The following is a 17,164-nucleotide window of genomic DNA, read 5'->3' as shown; positions in this document are numbered from 1 at the left end:
ATGGGAAGAGGAACCTCCCTGCCCTCTCCCTCCCTCAACAGCATCTCTATTAAAGAGGTACACTATTCTTTAGTGAAAGAGAAAAATTCCAGATAGTCAGCCCCTGTTATTTATATTTCAGTAAAAAATTATTACTGTTAAAGTATACAAAAGCAAAGTGTTATATATACATACAATATGTAAATGTCCATTCGGTGTTTTGGGAATCATCAATTGCTTGTTCTCATTCAATGTGGCAGTGATGTATTGTCCAAGTGTGTCATAAACAAAGTCCAGTAATGGATGTTTGTGCTTTATGTCTTTCTCCATACACATCTGTTTAGAAAAAAAACAAAAACAAAAAATCTTATCACAGATGTAAATAACAAATCCTAATTTCTCCTGATATATGCAGATCCTCCAAAGTTTGATAGGATATTGCCGAATATATCTTCCCTTGGGGTTTCTAACCCAAATCAAGGTAGGATTCTGTAAAATTCCTGCTAGTCTAAAATAACTGACTGCTTTTATTCAATCTCAGATGATGGCAAAAGACTTTTTTTCCCTCCTCTTTCTTTTCTCTCTTGGGACCAAGAACAAGATATACTGTCCAAAGAACCTACTGAGAATTATTATCATACAAATGAATCTTACATGAAAAGGCTTTATATAACATGTGCAGTTCTTACTCACCAAAGTTATAAGCACTTTTATTGCTTAAATTGAATATGAGTCCCTGGAGGAGACTGGAATTGTATAGGCATCAGGGCTTGCTTTATAAATAAGTTTTGAGAATTTTCTGAGTGCCAGGGATTTCCTTTGTCTCCATCAAATCATTTCTAAATGTCTTTCTCTCCTGCTTTGTTTTTCTAATTGAAATGAATGTTATTTTCAGTTGGCATTCAGCACCAAGGCTGCATTAAAATAGAAGGACTTACAATGTTGGAAGCAGAACCATATTCTCAGGGAATTTCTTTGAACAATGAAGCATTTTCGAAAAGCAGAGCTTTTCTCTTCTCTGCTTCCTTTTTCAGGAGGTCAGGTCACTTTGTAGGATGTTTCCCATATTCCTTTTTTTTTTTTTTTAGCTTAAAGCGTTACAATTCCACTAGCACTGACAGCAATCTCTCTGTCTGAAATCCCTAGCGCACCAGTTCCACATCTGAATTCCAATGACATTCTCACACGAAAATTTACTGACAGGACTGTGGCATGATGATTATTCCAGAAAGGAATGGAGTTGGTTTTTTAAACAAAGATGAGCAATGAACAATATACCAAAAACGCTGGCATTTTTAACTTTACATTTCTATAGTGACTTTGTATAGCAAATTTGTTCAGTCAGATGTAAACCTCCTCATTATTTCACCTTATTTCCCTTCCGATAATAAAAAAATATATTGGTTTACAGCTTGCTAACATTATATACAGGCTGTTTCTTTTAAACTCTAATGAATACAGATGCAGGAGGAAATGAGCAAAAGAGGATCCAGGAAATAGTTTCTAATATACACTAAATGTATTAGCAATTTGTTGAAGAGGTAGAATGGAAGTACTGAAGTCTTAGCCCTTGATCACAAGGATGAAATTGAGACTGCCCTAGATACATATATTAGTAACAGCTAGAATTGCCTTAATCATGGTATTCACATTATATTTTACACGTTTTTCATATGGCCCTTGAAGATATGTAGAAAAACAGATCTCTGCTCCACAGCTCTTCCTGAAGATTGGTCTTGAATTCCAGAGAAAATTGTTTATTATGCATTTTACAATCAATTTACTATTGGTGATAATGAGTGAATCAAGATATATTTAGCATTTCAATTGCCTTTCCTTGTTGAACAAATCAAATTGTAAATAATCTAAGTTGTGACATAGATGTCCAATGGAAACAACAAAAAGCAGCATTTAAAGTTGTCTTTCCTGTCGTCAGCTAGGAAATTACAAGCAAAAAGAACAAGTAAACCCAAATATTAGTCATAATAGTAATTTGCGCATACTGCAGAACCTGTATAACCAGTACTGTCAAAGCTGATAACACTGAACATACTTTGTGTAAGTATGTCTAAATTCATTGTCTCTTTTACAACTACAAGACATGTGATGTATGAGCATCTCACATACATACTGTATCACTAAAGTTGGTGGTCTTGTGGTTAAAGGGAATTCACATGTAAAACCTGGTTTTGTATGCAAATAAGTTTTTATGGATCATGACACCTGATTGTTGCACAAGTTTCTGAAATATGGATTTTTCAGACAGAAGTATATATATTCCATATGTCCACGTTTTAATTGATTGGTCTTAATCATTATGACCACCTTTTAAAAAAATATTTATGGTTTGACTTGTTGCTCTCAACTCTCAGCCAAGACTGGCTCATGGCAACTTACAATTTAACCGAAAAATACATAAATACAATACTATAAATACTAAAACCAAAGCCCCATTTTAAAACAAAATCATAAGTACAATAAAGCAGCAGAGAAATTCACCCCTTGACCCTTTCCTTCCTTCCTTCCTGGCAATGAACTCCGGTTCGACGGAACTTCCTCACCGTCAGACCCCGTGTATCAAGTGGGTGGAGAGGATGTAAAATGTGTAGGATGTTAGATATCAGTAGAAGGGTGGGGACCCAAAAGATCTTCCAGCCCTAGCCTTGACCATACTTCTCTCTCTCATACTTCACAGCCAACAGAAAAGTAAGATCTCTAGGTATTCCTGCTTTATTTTATATAAACACATATTCCAACTTGACTCAGTTTTGTAGATTCTTTCATCCCCAACTTTCAACATTAAGAATTTAATCTGATCTTACCTTTAGCAGTAGGGAAGCCACTACAGCAATTTTGTCAGAGGTCCAAAGTAACAAGGGAGAAGTCAGTACTCTGATTCCTTTCCAGAGCAATGAAGTCATGGAAAGAAGCCACAGCATGGTCTCCTTCCAACATTAATGAGCAGCATAGGGAATAGTCATTTTGCATTGGCTTCCACACCATCAAAAGAGATAGCAGAAGGGGACTCTTAAGAGAGTTCCTACTCTATTGCCATCATCACTCTGTCTTTTCCTTTAAGAACAGCCAGCAACATTCCAAGGATGCCTTTGCCCACCACTGTTCACAGATAAATATATTGAAAATAACAAGGTTGATTCCTGAACAGTGCTTATTGGATTGCTCCTGAGTTTTGTGCAGGCAGATTTTTAAAAATAATCAACGTTATCCAATTTTTTATCAAATGATTTGTTCCTATCTGAAGTTTTCTAATTTCCTTTTTTCATTTTTTAAACCTATCCAGTTGGTCCAAAATTAGCTTTGTCTACTGTTTCTTCTGTTCAAGTTGCAAACCACAAGAGAGGTAGGAATTCTTGCATTCATACAGTGATTTCCTAGCATTTGTTTTGTGTTGTGAAAAAGACTGCACTGTATGAATCTGGAATATCTGTAGTGTTGTACCTGGTATCATTCCATTAGTAGGGGATGCACAAATAAAACCAAATGGAAGATTGAAATATTGCTTCTGTAAAAAGAATGTAAATCATAGGCTATATCCATTTTCACTTAAGACAGCAGTCTCCATGTTATTTATTTCGTCAAATGTGAACAACATTTTAACAGTGTAAAAATGAATGTTTGTTAGATTGATATCTTTGCTATTAATTTGCTATTGCAAAAGGCAAAATACAATCCAGCTTACTAAGGACAGGTTCACATATGCTCACATATCCAGTTTCAAAAACATTGTTTTTTAAAGTAGCTCTCCATATATATAATTATTTTAAATTTTTACATTTTGGCCACACTTTACTTGTGAAACAGCACACAACCCATTCACAGGTTATAGCACTCAAGGCTCATTTCAGTGGAACTCAGGTAACAGTTCTCATACTTTAAATGTTACCGGGAAATCTCTTGGTTTTCATGTAATTATTCAGATGCTCGCCACTAAAGGGAACCTCCATAACCGCTTTCAGTTTTTTACTTTAGGCAAAATTTTACTGGAAACTCTCAGCTTCAGTATCCCAATTGATTGTATGAATTCCATTATTTTATCAAAGTAATAGTATTACATTGTCATTTTTAAGCCCAATGGCTGTGGCAGATAACCCTAAAAGAGCATCTGTCAGTCAAAGACTGGAAAGGTTTGGCCATTTTTTCCCAATATCGTTTTATCTGCTTAGGCATATAAAATAAAAAGTAGTGGTGTGGTGGGATTTCCCCCCCCCCTGCAAAATAATATTATTTTCAGTATATCATGATTCACTGAATATTGTCATGGCTCACAGACTAACAACAACAAAAAGATCTTAGTGTTGCCCCATTTAAGAATTCTAAGGAAAATCAAATGTTTCCCAGTTTACATCTTGAACAAGTTGAAAAGGGGGGGATGATATGCCAGTGGTTAAAAGTATTTGTCATTGCAGAATGCCTGCAGAATAATTTTACTACATATCGACTGGATAAGTTTTTTTAAGACAGTACCACTTCCAAGCTCAATCACAGGCTTCCATTTTAGCTGCTGAGTAGAACCTGAATAAGAGCAGTTGATGCATTTGTGGGAATTACAGCTACAGAATGTCAAAAGAGAACCAGGAATATTGCAAAGGATTTAGTCTCTGTAGCCATACTGTAAAATAATGTAAAAGGCAAATAGCCTATAGGTATATAAAACTTCTCTAAATATTTAAGGAGAGAAAATAAAGTATATGTTTACATTTGTCTATATAAACAATGGTGTTGGTCTGTGTAAGTATGTTCCAGAACATGTCCTAGTCCATTGCATTTCCTTGAGGTGGAATAGAGGGGCAGTCCATGTGCTCTGTTTATGTCAGTTAATTAGTTAGTTACTTAGTTAGTTAGTATTACATTTATATGCCACTGCTCATGAACCTTCACTCTTGCAACAGCTAACACCAAATACAATGTTGTTCTGCTAATTAGGGCTCCATAATTCTGTCTTGTAGCATTTATTCCTATTGTGTCAAAATGCCTTCTTGTTCCAGATTAGTTTTTTTTTTTTAAGCCCTGAATTTTTGAGACACCGTTTTGCTGGTAAAACCTGTCCCAGGAGAAACAGCATGGTAACTCCAGTGATCCCAGGTCCTCTGACATTACTTCAGCACTGTTGGTATCTTTGCTGTTTTCCTATACTTATCCTATAATGACAGAAGCTACAGGTCTCATGGAAGAAACCCACAATGCAACACCTGCATTTCCCTTCCTCCTCCAGGAGCTGAACAACACTACTCTGGAGACTAACTCTGAAGTTTTATTATATTTGGATTTATATACTGCCATTCTCGGGTGGTCACATGGCGGTTTACAACAATAAAAGAATAAAACCACAATAAAACCCCATAGCTTCCCGTAAGTTCTAGGTGATACTTCACAGGATTAACAGAGACATCACTTTTTCATCAATTGTTACCTACAGGACTCCCTACACCCCTGGATTGGCTTATCCATTCTGTTCTAGAGCAAATAACTCATAGCTACTGTTGCAGAGGGTGGTTTAGGTCCCAGCAGCCCAAAAAATTAACAAGCCTATGTTAATAAAGCTCTATGTTTCTTTGTATTTTTCTAGGTTATATGGGAGGGGCTTAGTATTTCCCTTTTCCTAGTCATCTTGGAGATTGTTTTCTCGTTTTCGTTCCAGTGTGTCATTTTGTTGTAGCTGTGTAATTGTGTCCAGGTTACAGAAATGGGCAGTCTTTGATTATTATTTATTTTTGAACACATTTATAACTCATGCTTCCTGTCCCCTGTCACTGGGAGCTCAGTCAAAATCCAAACAGAATTGAAAAATCTCAAGATATATTATTTGAATCCAAAGGCACAATCTAGTAATAAGTTAAGCATTTTTACATCCCATTGATGTAAAAGCAAAAGCAAGAAAGCAAAATGTGTTTAAAGCTTCCCTGTTGAAGTCAATGGAACTTAAAAGTTTGAAATTGCCATTCTGAACACTATTGACAAGTTATGATACCATAAGTGATCAATTTGCATGAGGTTGGTGGGGTTTAATGCTTTATTATGTCACTAGGGAAAAGCCTGTTGTACCCCGGAATACAACGGGCGACAGAGTGTGGAGGTGGTAAAAGTAAGCTAGGAGTTGTTAATTCTGGAAGGACATGTGGATGCATGGGTGTGTTGTTTGGGTTGCAGTTGCATGGCTGGGCATGAGAGTGTGTGATTGCAGAGTGTTGTGGCATGGACAGGCAGTCAGGAAACTTTGTAGGTTTTAGAACAACGAGCGCTAAAGCTTGGTGGTGGAAAGAGGAAGGGGAGGGGTTGTCCAGTGTGTAAGGGCATGGATGTTCATACCAGCAATCTAAGATTTTTTTTCTCCCTTTTAAAAACTTTTTGATTTCCTGCAAAGAAACAGAAAGTTGCTAGTGGGTGGGGAAACAGAAATTATTTGCAGTGTGGCTTTAAAGTTTAGCAAACAGGATTCAATATGTGTTTAGTAGCTAATGGTGCCAGCATGATAAGAAGTAGTTCCATTGGAGCAAAATGCATATCCCATTGCCATGGGTCCTAAGATTCTCAAAAGAAGGGCAGGAGTAAATAACTGATAAATAAGCACTGGATGCATCCCCTCTCCCCAACTGAGGAATAGATAGATAAAATGATGGAAGTTCTATTGATAACCATTTTATCTGCAGGTGAACTATTTGAGTTGGGCAACAGGTTTTTCACCCAGTTCCCAGTCAGGGGAATTGTGATGTGGCTGTTTTCTATACCGGCTTGCCAATGGCTTGGGAGGGTACCACATCAAATATCTTACCTGGTGATTTCCTTTAAAAGATGGTACCAGAATGATTTGCATGGGATCCAGACAAACCTACATCTTAAACCCACACCTTAGCCTGAAGCAATTTAATTCTTCAATATTGCAGAATATGCAGCTTGGGGCCCCATCCTGGGTTATGGTAGGACATGAGTTGTGGGTGTCCTCATTTCTAGTGCAGGATCTGAATCAGGAACCACCTGCACAGGACTTGAGGAGAATTCACAGCTCATGTTTGGCCATCACACAAGATTGGGATCTCCAGACCCAACTGCATACTATGTATTATATAAAGCTCCAATCTTTTTGTTGTTATCTAAACCAGTTATTTATTCAACTTTCAGTCTATGCCAGTTTTACTCTCCTTCTCCTTAGCTTCAGTTTTCTGCCCAAAGGCCCAAGGCAATCCTGAAATGACTGACTGTGCCAGTGGGGCTCAGCATAGGTTGTATCCAGTATAATATTTTTGCAGATGCAATGATTCTTACTCATGGAGCATAATTTTCCTCCTCCCCTTTCTGTTAGAAGTCCAAAATGAAGGAGAAGGTAGTAGTGGCATGCTCTGTAGAAATGTCAGATGGGGGCTGCTGAAACAACTAATTAGACACCAACTCTGGCAAAGAACAGCTGCCCCTTCCACTCACACCCCCTGCCAGCACATTCACAGATAGATGTTGCAGGGAGATTGAGGCTTAGATTCAAAAGGTTGCCTATCACTGTTTTATGGCCTCTTTTGGCACACCTTCACACTTCTGTGCCTTTTCATAAAGTCTCTTGATATTTTCTCAAAAGCAATGTGCTAAAGAGAAGCGATGCTGTTTAGGTGGTCTGTTGTAGTACTGCACTGTGACCTAAGAAAGCCACCGCTCCACCCTCCTAGGGCTTCTTTTCTTATTCACCACCCTTGCCTGTTGTGCTGTACAACTGGAATTTTGCTCAGCAAGTGAGGGAGAATGGCAGTGGTTAGAAGGAGTTATGGCCATATGGCCTATACCCAGTGTCAGTGTTGCTGACTGGCTTCCTTAATATGGTTGCATACGTTTTATTTATGAGACAGGTAATTTCAGATATGATGAAAAAAACCCAACAAACAGACATTTCTGCTAGTGCATTTTGCCTCATCCAGATGAAATCTTACTTAGGAATTGTGCTCATTCATTTCATTTAGCTGTCCTACATATGATTCCAAATGGATGAAGCAAACCAGTTTTCCAAGGCCATGTGTCAAGCCAATTGTACTTATTTTATCATGTACAATACTGCATTTTGTGGATTTGTCAAGCCAGAGTTACTACCAGGACAAGTCTCAGAGACAAGAAGAAATGTGATAATTTGCTGAGCGGTTCTGTCACTTTAAAGGTCATGGCCATTAATTTGCAGTTTACTTTATAGTTGGAGTCCTCTATTCTTCTGCTAAACTAAGGTGTTAATGTGTACACTTACGTTTTCTCAAAGGCAAATATGAATTTGTCACTACAAGCTATTCAGTCTGCTCCTGCATTACTTACCGTATATACTCGCATATAAGCCAACCCGCTTATAAGCCGAGGCACCTAATTTCACCACAAAATCTGGGCAAACATTGACTCGCATATAAGCCAAAGGTGGGAAATGTAGCAGGCTACTGGTAAATTTACAGGGTGGCCTATGCGCGTAAACATGCTCTGTCATCACAGGCTTTCTCATCCAGCCTCCCCCACAGCAAATACAGAAAAGTCAAGAGGATAAATAGCTGCTGGTTTTTGTACCCCGCTTTTCATTAACCAAAGGATTTCTCAAAGCGGCTTACAATTGCCTTCCCTTCCTCTCTTGATGCAAGACACCCTGAGAGAGCACCAACAGAACTGCTCTGTGAGAACGGCCGTGCATAATGGGCCTATATGGTACATTAATTCATGAACCTGGAAGCAGTTAACAGTTGATGAGATGCTATATAGTTAACAAGGGCAGACAGTACTGAAAATAGACTCTCAAAAACTGCTCAAAACCATATATTGTAGATAGTAGGAGAACATGTACGCTTCTTTTTGAAGCTTCTATTAAGAAGTATCATAACTGATGAAAACTGATGGTACTCTCAGAAATCCCCTGGTTGGTATGGTTCTGGTTTCTCACTTGTGCACGTGTCCCATGAGACCAGTCAGAGAACAACTGCTATTGATGGACTCCTTCCAAGAGCATTTAATAAGGCAATTCACAGTCAGCTCAAGTGGCTATTGACCCAGCAATAAGTATGTGTTTTGATAACTTCGCTTCCATTGGTGAGGTGCTTCAAGCACTTGATAAGAATTCTCAGTCTGTGATATCTGACAAAGGAAATTTGTACTCTGAAAAGGTTATATTAAGGTGCTACTGGACTAAAATCTACTTCTTCTACTGCATACCAACACAGAAACTCTCTTGAAATAGTCTGTGATAGTCAACCTATGGTAGACATTTCATGGAGTACTGAGCAATAAACATGGCTATATGAATCCACAAAATAGGCTTGAAAACAATGTGGCAAATCATTTATAAGCAAGCTAGCAAGTCTACTCAGCATTACTAATTGAGACTCCTCATTTCAAATAAAAGATGGACATTATGATAGAGTTGTAAGAATTTGCCCTACGTTGGAGCTGTCATGCCGTATTCCACGCATATATAGCTCCAAAATGGAGCTAGTACTGCCCCCTGGGGAAATTTTACTAGGGAAAGTAGTCTTTCCCCCACATCAGAGCCCCAAGGAAAATTGAGCCCTGTATGCTTCCTCTTCTTTTTTTTTAAACACCTATCTGCAGGGGAAACAAGCCATCTCAGCTTGTTAAAAACTGTATAAGGTATTTTGGCCCTTAGTTCTATCCATTTCTACCTATTGTAAGTATTTCTGTGATAACAGCCAGTGTGAATACATGATGGGAGGCACTGGACATGAAGATGGAATTAAAAGCCTTCACATGCTTAGTGGTGATAATGTTATGGAACATTATGGAAGTTTAGGATGCTACACGTGTCATAAGAAACTCCCAGCCAAGGCTTTGACCTAGTTCAAAATCACTTGGGTTTGTTTTGAAAAGAGAACTCACACACGCACATAAATGTACCAGATAGCTTCTAGTAAGCATTCTTTAACTAATCTCATGAAGCTCATGAAAGGTTTACAGCTGCAAATGCTTCACTTGCATTAGATTTCCACTCAATGCTATTTGTCTGATCAGTCTAACCTGCCTGGAAAGAGATGCCACCTTCATAACAGTCTGACATCTGTTGCTGTCCGTGTATGCTACGTAAAATTAATGAACATTTTGTGCTGCTACTCATTCATAATCTATTCATGCTTCATTTAAAACAAAACAAAAAAACAAAAAACACACACAAGCATGTGAATTGCTATAACTCTGCTACAGAATACCCTTTGTGTCCATTTCTGTTCTTCCTTGCAAGACTGTGAATGCTTCCGCCACTCCAACCGGTGCACTTACATCGAACTGCTCAGTACAGTCGTTTGTGTGAGCTGTAAACACAAGACTAGAGGGCAGCACTGTGAGTTGTGCAGGCTGGGCTACTTCAGAAATGCTTCTGCAGAGCTGGACGATGAGAATGTATGCATAGGTCAGTTTCATTCTAATTCTGGCATTTCCTTCTCTGCCTTTTTTCAGCTGTTCAGACCTATTTAGTGCATAAGCCAGCCATTTCTACCATTTCATTCACCAGATTGAGCCGGAATGAGTTATTTCAGTGGAGGAGATCCATGTATAGTCCAGCCTTAAATGCTCTTGTTTTTACTCATTGTCTTGGAGATATGTTTTGAATACTTGGATAAAAACTACATTGGGTTGTGACAGCCCTACCCAAAATATTGAGATATTTATTATTAGAAATTGTGACATTACTGGTTGCTCAAGTTCAATCACTCCCAAGAAATCATACAGCACTCTGAATACCAACAGGTATGGCAGGACTAGAGTGAAGTCCTAATATGTAGGAGAATCTGTTCACAGAAATACAAATTGCAAGACCTAGCCATAGCTTAATCCAATCAATAACAGATCCATCCCATTATGTGAATTAAACCATTGTAGGCCAAATGACCTCACGCTTATTTGAAATCAGAACGATCCCACTGATTTCAAAAGCGACTTCATATAAGTGTCTTAATTATCAAGACAATGTTGGCTCACTTTGACTTTTTACTAAACACCATCATATTTTCATTTACTTTAGGCAGCCGTCAAACCCAGATTCTCACAGAAATAAAAAGTATTGAAAAAAGATGCCAGAGCATAATCCCTTGTAAGCCCCCCCCCCCAATCAAAGGTGGATGATTACCAATACAATCTAATTAAAAGTTGCAATTCTCTGTGGAACAGGACCATCCAAGGAGCACATGCTAAATTCTGGTGGCTACCATGCTTTGAAGTTGTCAAAGCCACGGTCATTAAGGCTATTAGAACTGCTTGTAGTATGTACCCTGTCCCAAATATCTAAAATTGATTATTAGGCCAGTGTATGTATTATGAATTTTCCACACAGATTATCTCATTACAGAAGTATGAATTTCTACCTTGTGTTTGTTTCCATTTAATCATTGGGTTTTGCTTCATTCATTCTTGTATTAATTCACTTTAAGTTTCTATTTTATTCAATGGGGAATAGATTTATAATTGTAACTCTGAGAGAAAACCTAATTGGAATGACATTTTCAGGGGATATTTGCTTTTGAATACTGCTGCATAGTTTGCCATTTACTAAGTGGACACAATTGAGGTGAACCAGCATTGCTTGTCTTGCTTTCCGTTCTATTTTGGAACTGTACCCTTCACCCAAGGTATTATACCTGCCAAATCTCAGAGACATATCTAAAAGAGTTACTGTTTTATAAGAATAGGGAACATCGAATAAATAAAATATCTGTTTTGATAATTGATTAGATGCTTCCTCTATGTCAGTTTCCTCTCCCTCTCTCAATTTCCTCTATCACATATTACACTGCTAGAATATTTTTTCATTTCCCTATTTGATTGAATGCTTCCTATTTACTATGAATACTTCCTGATTAATTTCACAGTTAAATTAAATGAATGGCTTTCAATTTATTTGATTGCTGATTGATTGCTATTTGTGTAAGAATCCCCCCTGTGAATACAAATGTCTCCCCACATTTCATAATTTGGTAGGTCACCTTCTAGTTGCTAAAGCTCCCCTTATTTTTATTCAACTGTCTTCATTTTAATTGGCAATAAAATGGGACACTTAATTCAATCCATTGAAAATTTGGCAGTGTTTCTCCTTTGGACAAGGGGAACTATTAATTTTGTACAAATTGTATAGAAAATAAAGACATTCCCTACAATAATTATAGCTTTTCTTCTATCTGTCTGAAATTTTACAAGCAGGATCCCTTCAGTCAGAGATAGAATTGCAACATTTCATCCAAATTGGTTAGGAAAAAAGAGTTACTACCAAAATTTCATATTACATTGTAACAAGTGAAAATGAAAAGTGGGATTCATTAATTTATTTTAATTCCCATGAATGTTTGTTTCAAAACAAATGAAAATTGTTTTGCTGATTTTTTTGTTATTTTAAAATCACTGCATACTCTTATCATTCACATATATGATATTATACATACTATACATGTACTCAGCCATGAATTCACCAAACATTTGCTGAGCCAGAAATAACATTCCTTTTAAATATTGTTTTGGGAACTGCATTTCCCCAATGAACATTTACTACCGTACACTAATATAGCATTGTTCTATGGCCATTACCTACCAGATTGTCTAAAAATGTGACCTATTTCTATAAAGAGATTCTAGCTTCTTTTTATTACGCATCTGAGAGCTTTGTATAGTATTGCTTATGAATGCTTTACTATTTGTGTGCCTAGATTAGTTGCTTTGCATCTCACAGAGAGAAAAGCAACTTAAAGTATATTCTGTACAATAAATCACCACAGAGGAGTAGTTGTAATCTGTATTTTTAATTCAGGGAGGGGAAAATCAAGACATACACACTATATCCTTTGTGTTCTTCAACTTGTCACTAATTGATGTTAAATATATAATTGTTTTGAATATAGTTATGCTATCATTAATACTACCTTCAGAATGGTAGCAAATAAGGCAGCCACACATATTGGTCTGTTAAATACTATTAACACAAATGCCAAGGACAGGTCTTTAAAACAAAACACTCATTTGCTGATTACTGTTTGATACAGACAAAGAACATTGCTTGAAATGAGGGACTATGTGGTTAGGAGATATATGAAAAAACAGTCACTCCCAACTTTCCCTTGATGTAAGAGAAATACAATGCAAAGCAAATACTGAAATACTCAATACAATGATTCTCCCCTTCTTGGAACAGCTTACAGGGGGAAATATTCTTTTGGGAGCTTTCTATGTTTGAAAGGAGGGAGAAACCAATGAACGGAGAGATCCTGTTCTTGCTGGCGGGTGCATATCTTTTCCAACTCAAACACTTCTTCCAAAACTGCCTAGAAAAAGAAGAGTTGGTTTTTATACCCCAATTTTCACTATTCGAAGGAGTCGCAAAGCGGCTTACAATCACCTTCCCTTCCTCTCCCTAAAACCGACACCCTGGCCCTTTATGCATGGTGCCAGATTCTGCACGCTGGCGCCATGCCGTTGCAGCAGGGCACAATGCCCCGGAGTTTCCCATGAACGCACAGTAGCGAGGCATGCTGGGTTGCCCCAGCGTAGCGTGTGTGCGCTTTACGCCAGGGCTAGGAGGCTCGGCTGAGGTAAGTGGAATGGCACGGGCAGGGGAGGGGCTGGGGGGAGTGAGGGGTGGCAGTGGGTCGCCCCTGCGAGCTCCATGCCACCCTTAATGGATACTGCAGGTCGAGGCTGGGCAGCCCGACAAGCCCGGCGCTGCCGATTATGCACTGCGCTGGGTCGCCACAACTCTGGCTTACCTGGGAAGCTCCAGAAAATCCCGCGTATGCTTAACGCGGGTCTTCCGGAGCCCAGGGCCGGGAGGCGCCCGCACTCGTGGCAGCAGTGTGCGTTCTCGTTGCTGCCACGAGTGCGGGCCTTATGGCCCGTGCATAATGGGCCCCTGTGAAGTAGATGGGGCTGAGAGAGCTGTGGAGGAGCAGAGAATCAAACCCTGTTCACCACATTAGAAGCTACTGCTCATAACCACTACACGAAGCACTAGAAGAAATTGAGATGTTCCAATGTGTAATAGTTCCTGAAAATTGTCCTGTTCAAGTAAATGATGTTGAGAAGGAAGGAGAAAGAAGAGGCAGACTGTTTCTACATGTAACAGCATACAAGGAAAGAGGAGTAACCTACTTGCTGCCCACTCCAACATTCCAGGGGCATAATTAAATTTTGTAAGAATCAGTGGCTATTGGCCACCTGGATTTTGGATCCCTGAAAATGGAAAGAGTTAATAATGTAAGGTTATTTAATAAGATTCTTTTCTTCAGTCACAGAGACATGGAAACAATAAGGCTGGAATCCTATAGACAAGTGTTGAAGGGACTGAACATTCAGGGAACATACAGAATTCCTTAGCCTCAGGTTGCACAGTCACAGCCCAGTTATTATGGATCTAAGAAAACTGGTTTCTATGTAACCATGTGCTTAGTGGGTAGCCCAGGTCAAAAAAGTAGTCCTCAGCGTCAGTTTCTCGATCTAAAAGGAGAACTGGCATCATAACTGATTGGGTTGGCATAAGAATAAATAATACCAAGTTTCAGAGTTGAGCAGGAAGTTACCGTATGTACTCACATATAAGCCGACCCACATATAAGCCGAGGCACTTAATTTTACCACAAAATCTGGGCAAACTTATTGATTCGCATATAAACCGAAGGTGGAAAATGCAGCAGGCTACTGGTAAATATACAGGGTGGCCTAAGCGCTTGATCCATGCTCCATCATAACAGGCTTTCCCATCCAGCCTCCCTCCCAACAAATACAGAAAAGTCAAGAGGATGAATAGCTACTTTTTGTGCCCCACTTTTCACTAACCAAAGGAGTCTCAAAGCAGCTTACAATTGCCTTCCCTTCCTCTCTTGATGCCAGACACCCTGAGAGAACACTGACAAAATTGCTCTGTGAGAACAGCTCTGGCAGGAGAACCAAACAGTGCCCCCAGGCCAGCAAACCAGGGCAGAATAATAGTATCCAAAGTTGGCAACCTACTACAACAAGTACAACAGCTACCAAACTGGGGGCTACAGTGCCCCCAGAACAAAACACTGAAAGAATGAACTGTAAAACTGAGAACTGTAAAAATCAACTTTTAAAAGAAATACAACCCCGAGAAGAAAAGGCAAACAATGCTGCTCCCAATGTTGCAGAAGGCAAAGGTTAACTGGAGGTCACTAGCTCACTTGGAAAGAGCTCAGGTTGCAGATGCAATGATGAGATTGGCTGGCTGGGGGCAGGCTGTTAATCAGTTACCCGCATATAAGCCAAGGAGGTCTTTTAAGTCAGCGGTCCCCAACCACTGAAAAATGCTCACTTCCAACTTTGCCATCACATTGTTCCTATGGACTCCCTCTTCCCTAGGACCAACTTCTCAGAGGGCATTTTAGGCTGCAGTAGAATGAGGGAGGTGGGACAGTTGTGCCCCATGACTAAAATTACATTCACAGAAACCCTCCAGTCCTTTTAGCAACCAACATGCTCTGAAAGCAAACTACCAAGAATAATTGAAAAAATATAGGCCTGTATCAAAATATATATTCCAAATATTTGTATTTAGAGATGGTACACACCTAAAAATTCTGGTGTGGGGCAGACCCCAAACTGCCAGTTCAGACCACCCTTTCTCCCAGTCATAACTTGCCACAGCCAGGAGAAAAGGGGGTGGGGGTTGCTTGGGAAGGGTTAGATGGCTGGCAGTCATTTAAACCATGTGTTTCATTTCATCCCACTTCAATGCAAGGAGGAGTGAAACAGATTGGTTAAAATACTGGCAGCCATTTCAACCTAATAGTGGGGCAGGTGCAACCATCAACTGTTAAGCTGAATTGGCTGCTATCCATCTCACAGGTACATTTCATTTTTGCCCACTTGAAAGGGGGGGGGTGAAACAGACGTGTTAAATGGCTTGCAGGTATTTAAACCTAACCACTGCCATGTGGACCCACCCTGCTCAAGTGTTCAGGTTGGACCAAACACCTGAACCAGACAAAAGCCCAATAAATGCTAGAGCCTTCCCTAAACATCAGGCTGTGTTTGTGCTAACTTTTGGCTTGTTGACTGGTTCATGCCCATCTCTACTTTATTTTTTTTTAGATAGGATGCCAGTTTCCACAATTCTTCCTTCCTCTAAAAACCACAGTTTTGCCCTTATATTGTTTGTGATGATCTACAGACTCTCCAGGAATAACATTTCAAGAAGCTTAGTTTTCTTTCAGAAAGTTTAAGTCTAAAGGTTTACATACTTTCTTGTAAAGCCTTCCACAAAGTTAAGCTATTAGGCCCTCCCATTCTCAGCTTCAGCTTTAATGCTGTCCTCTGTTTGCTTTTGTTTTTTTTCCCTATTTTCAGAGCTGTCTTTATACCCAGGTCCAGCTGCTCACACTGCAACTAACCATGATATTCTTTTAAGTGCAATAAATTCCACTGTACTCAAGTCAAAAAGTTTACATCTCTGACAGTTTATAAAATGTGCCCAGAATTACATCTGGTTTCCAGACTACAGAGATCATTTATTATCTTAAAGGAAATGGAGGCTATAGAGGGACTCTGTAGCATTACATTAATAATGAGCTCCCCCTCCCCAAATATTGCTCTCTCCAGGCACTGTCCCTAAATCTCCAGGAATTTTCAAGATGGAGTTGGCAACATTATCTAAAATGGATAGAAATGGCCCCTCTTTTTTCATTCCATGATCAGCAATGGCCACTGAAAAAATTGGCTTCATGTCATCCAAAGTTTGAGTTTTCTAATCTAAACACTAGCCAATATGCTAAGCACTATTTTCTTTTATAGCACAGGTACAGATATCCAGGAAATTTCAGAACCCGCTGGTCAGCTATTACATTTATTTCATTTTTCAAGAAATGAAATCTAAATACAATTAATCAAAAATGTCAGTCTCAAAATTTTAATAGTGTTTTGTTTTGATTAAGATTTAAATGAGCATTCAGAATATAATAATACTTGGATTGCAATCAGTGATCAAACACTTGTAGCTTTTCCTTTTAAGCCTTAATAACAAGGGCCATCCTGTAATTTACTCTGCGGTAGGCAACACCAAAATTATATGAATGCAATACACAATGAATTTGGATGGAGTCATCTAAACAAGTAATTTCATTAGAAACTGCAGGCTACCTAACATCCACTGGGCAATTTAGAGTGCATGTAACCGTAAAATAGACATGTTCATGTAAATAATATTTTTCTACTTTAA

General features: G+C 38.8%; 1 protein-coding gene across 10 annotated transcripts in view; it reads left to right on the top strand.

Annotated features, from left to right (window-relative positions):
- Positions 1-17,164, top strand: part of NTNG1 (netrin G1) — a 269,958-nt gene that overhangs the window by 207,562 nt on the left and 45,232 nt on the right. For 2 of the 10 annotated variants that reach the window (XM_077332830.1, XM_077332832.1), the window contains exons 6-8: positions 395-460; positions 3,281-3,340; positions 10,196-10,363. The exons of 2 other annotated variants lie outside the window; for them this stretch is intronic. In XM_077332830.1, coding sequence (XP_077188945.1) covers positions 395-460; positions 3,281-3,340; positions 10,196-10,363 — 294 coding nt within the window. The remainder of the gene's footprint in view (positions 1-394; positions 461-3,280; positions 3,341-10,195; positions 10,364-17,164) is intronic. 6 more of the 10 variants (XM_077332833.1, XM_077332838.1, XM_077332831.1 and 3 more) reach the window with 3 other exon arrangements.

This window comes from Paroedura picta, chromosome 4, assembly GCF_049243985.1.
Source record: "Paroedura picta isolate Pp20150507F chromosome 4, Ppicta_v3.0, whole genome shotgun sequence".
Taxonomy (NCBI): Eukaryota; Metazoa; Chordata; class Lepidosauria; order Squamata; family Gekkonidae; genus Paroedura; species Paroedura picta.
This window is presented reverse-complemented; position numbering and strand designations above follow the sequence as displayed.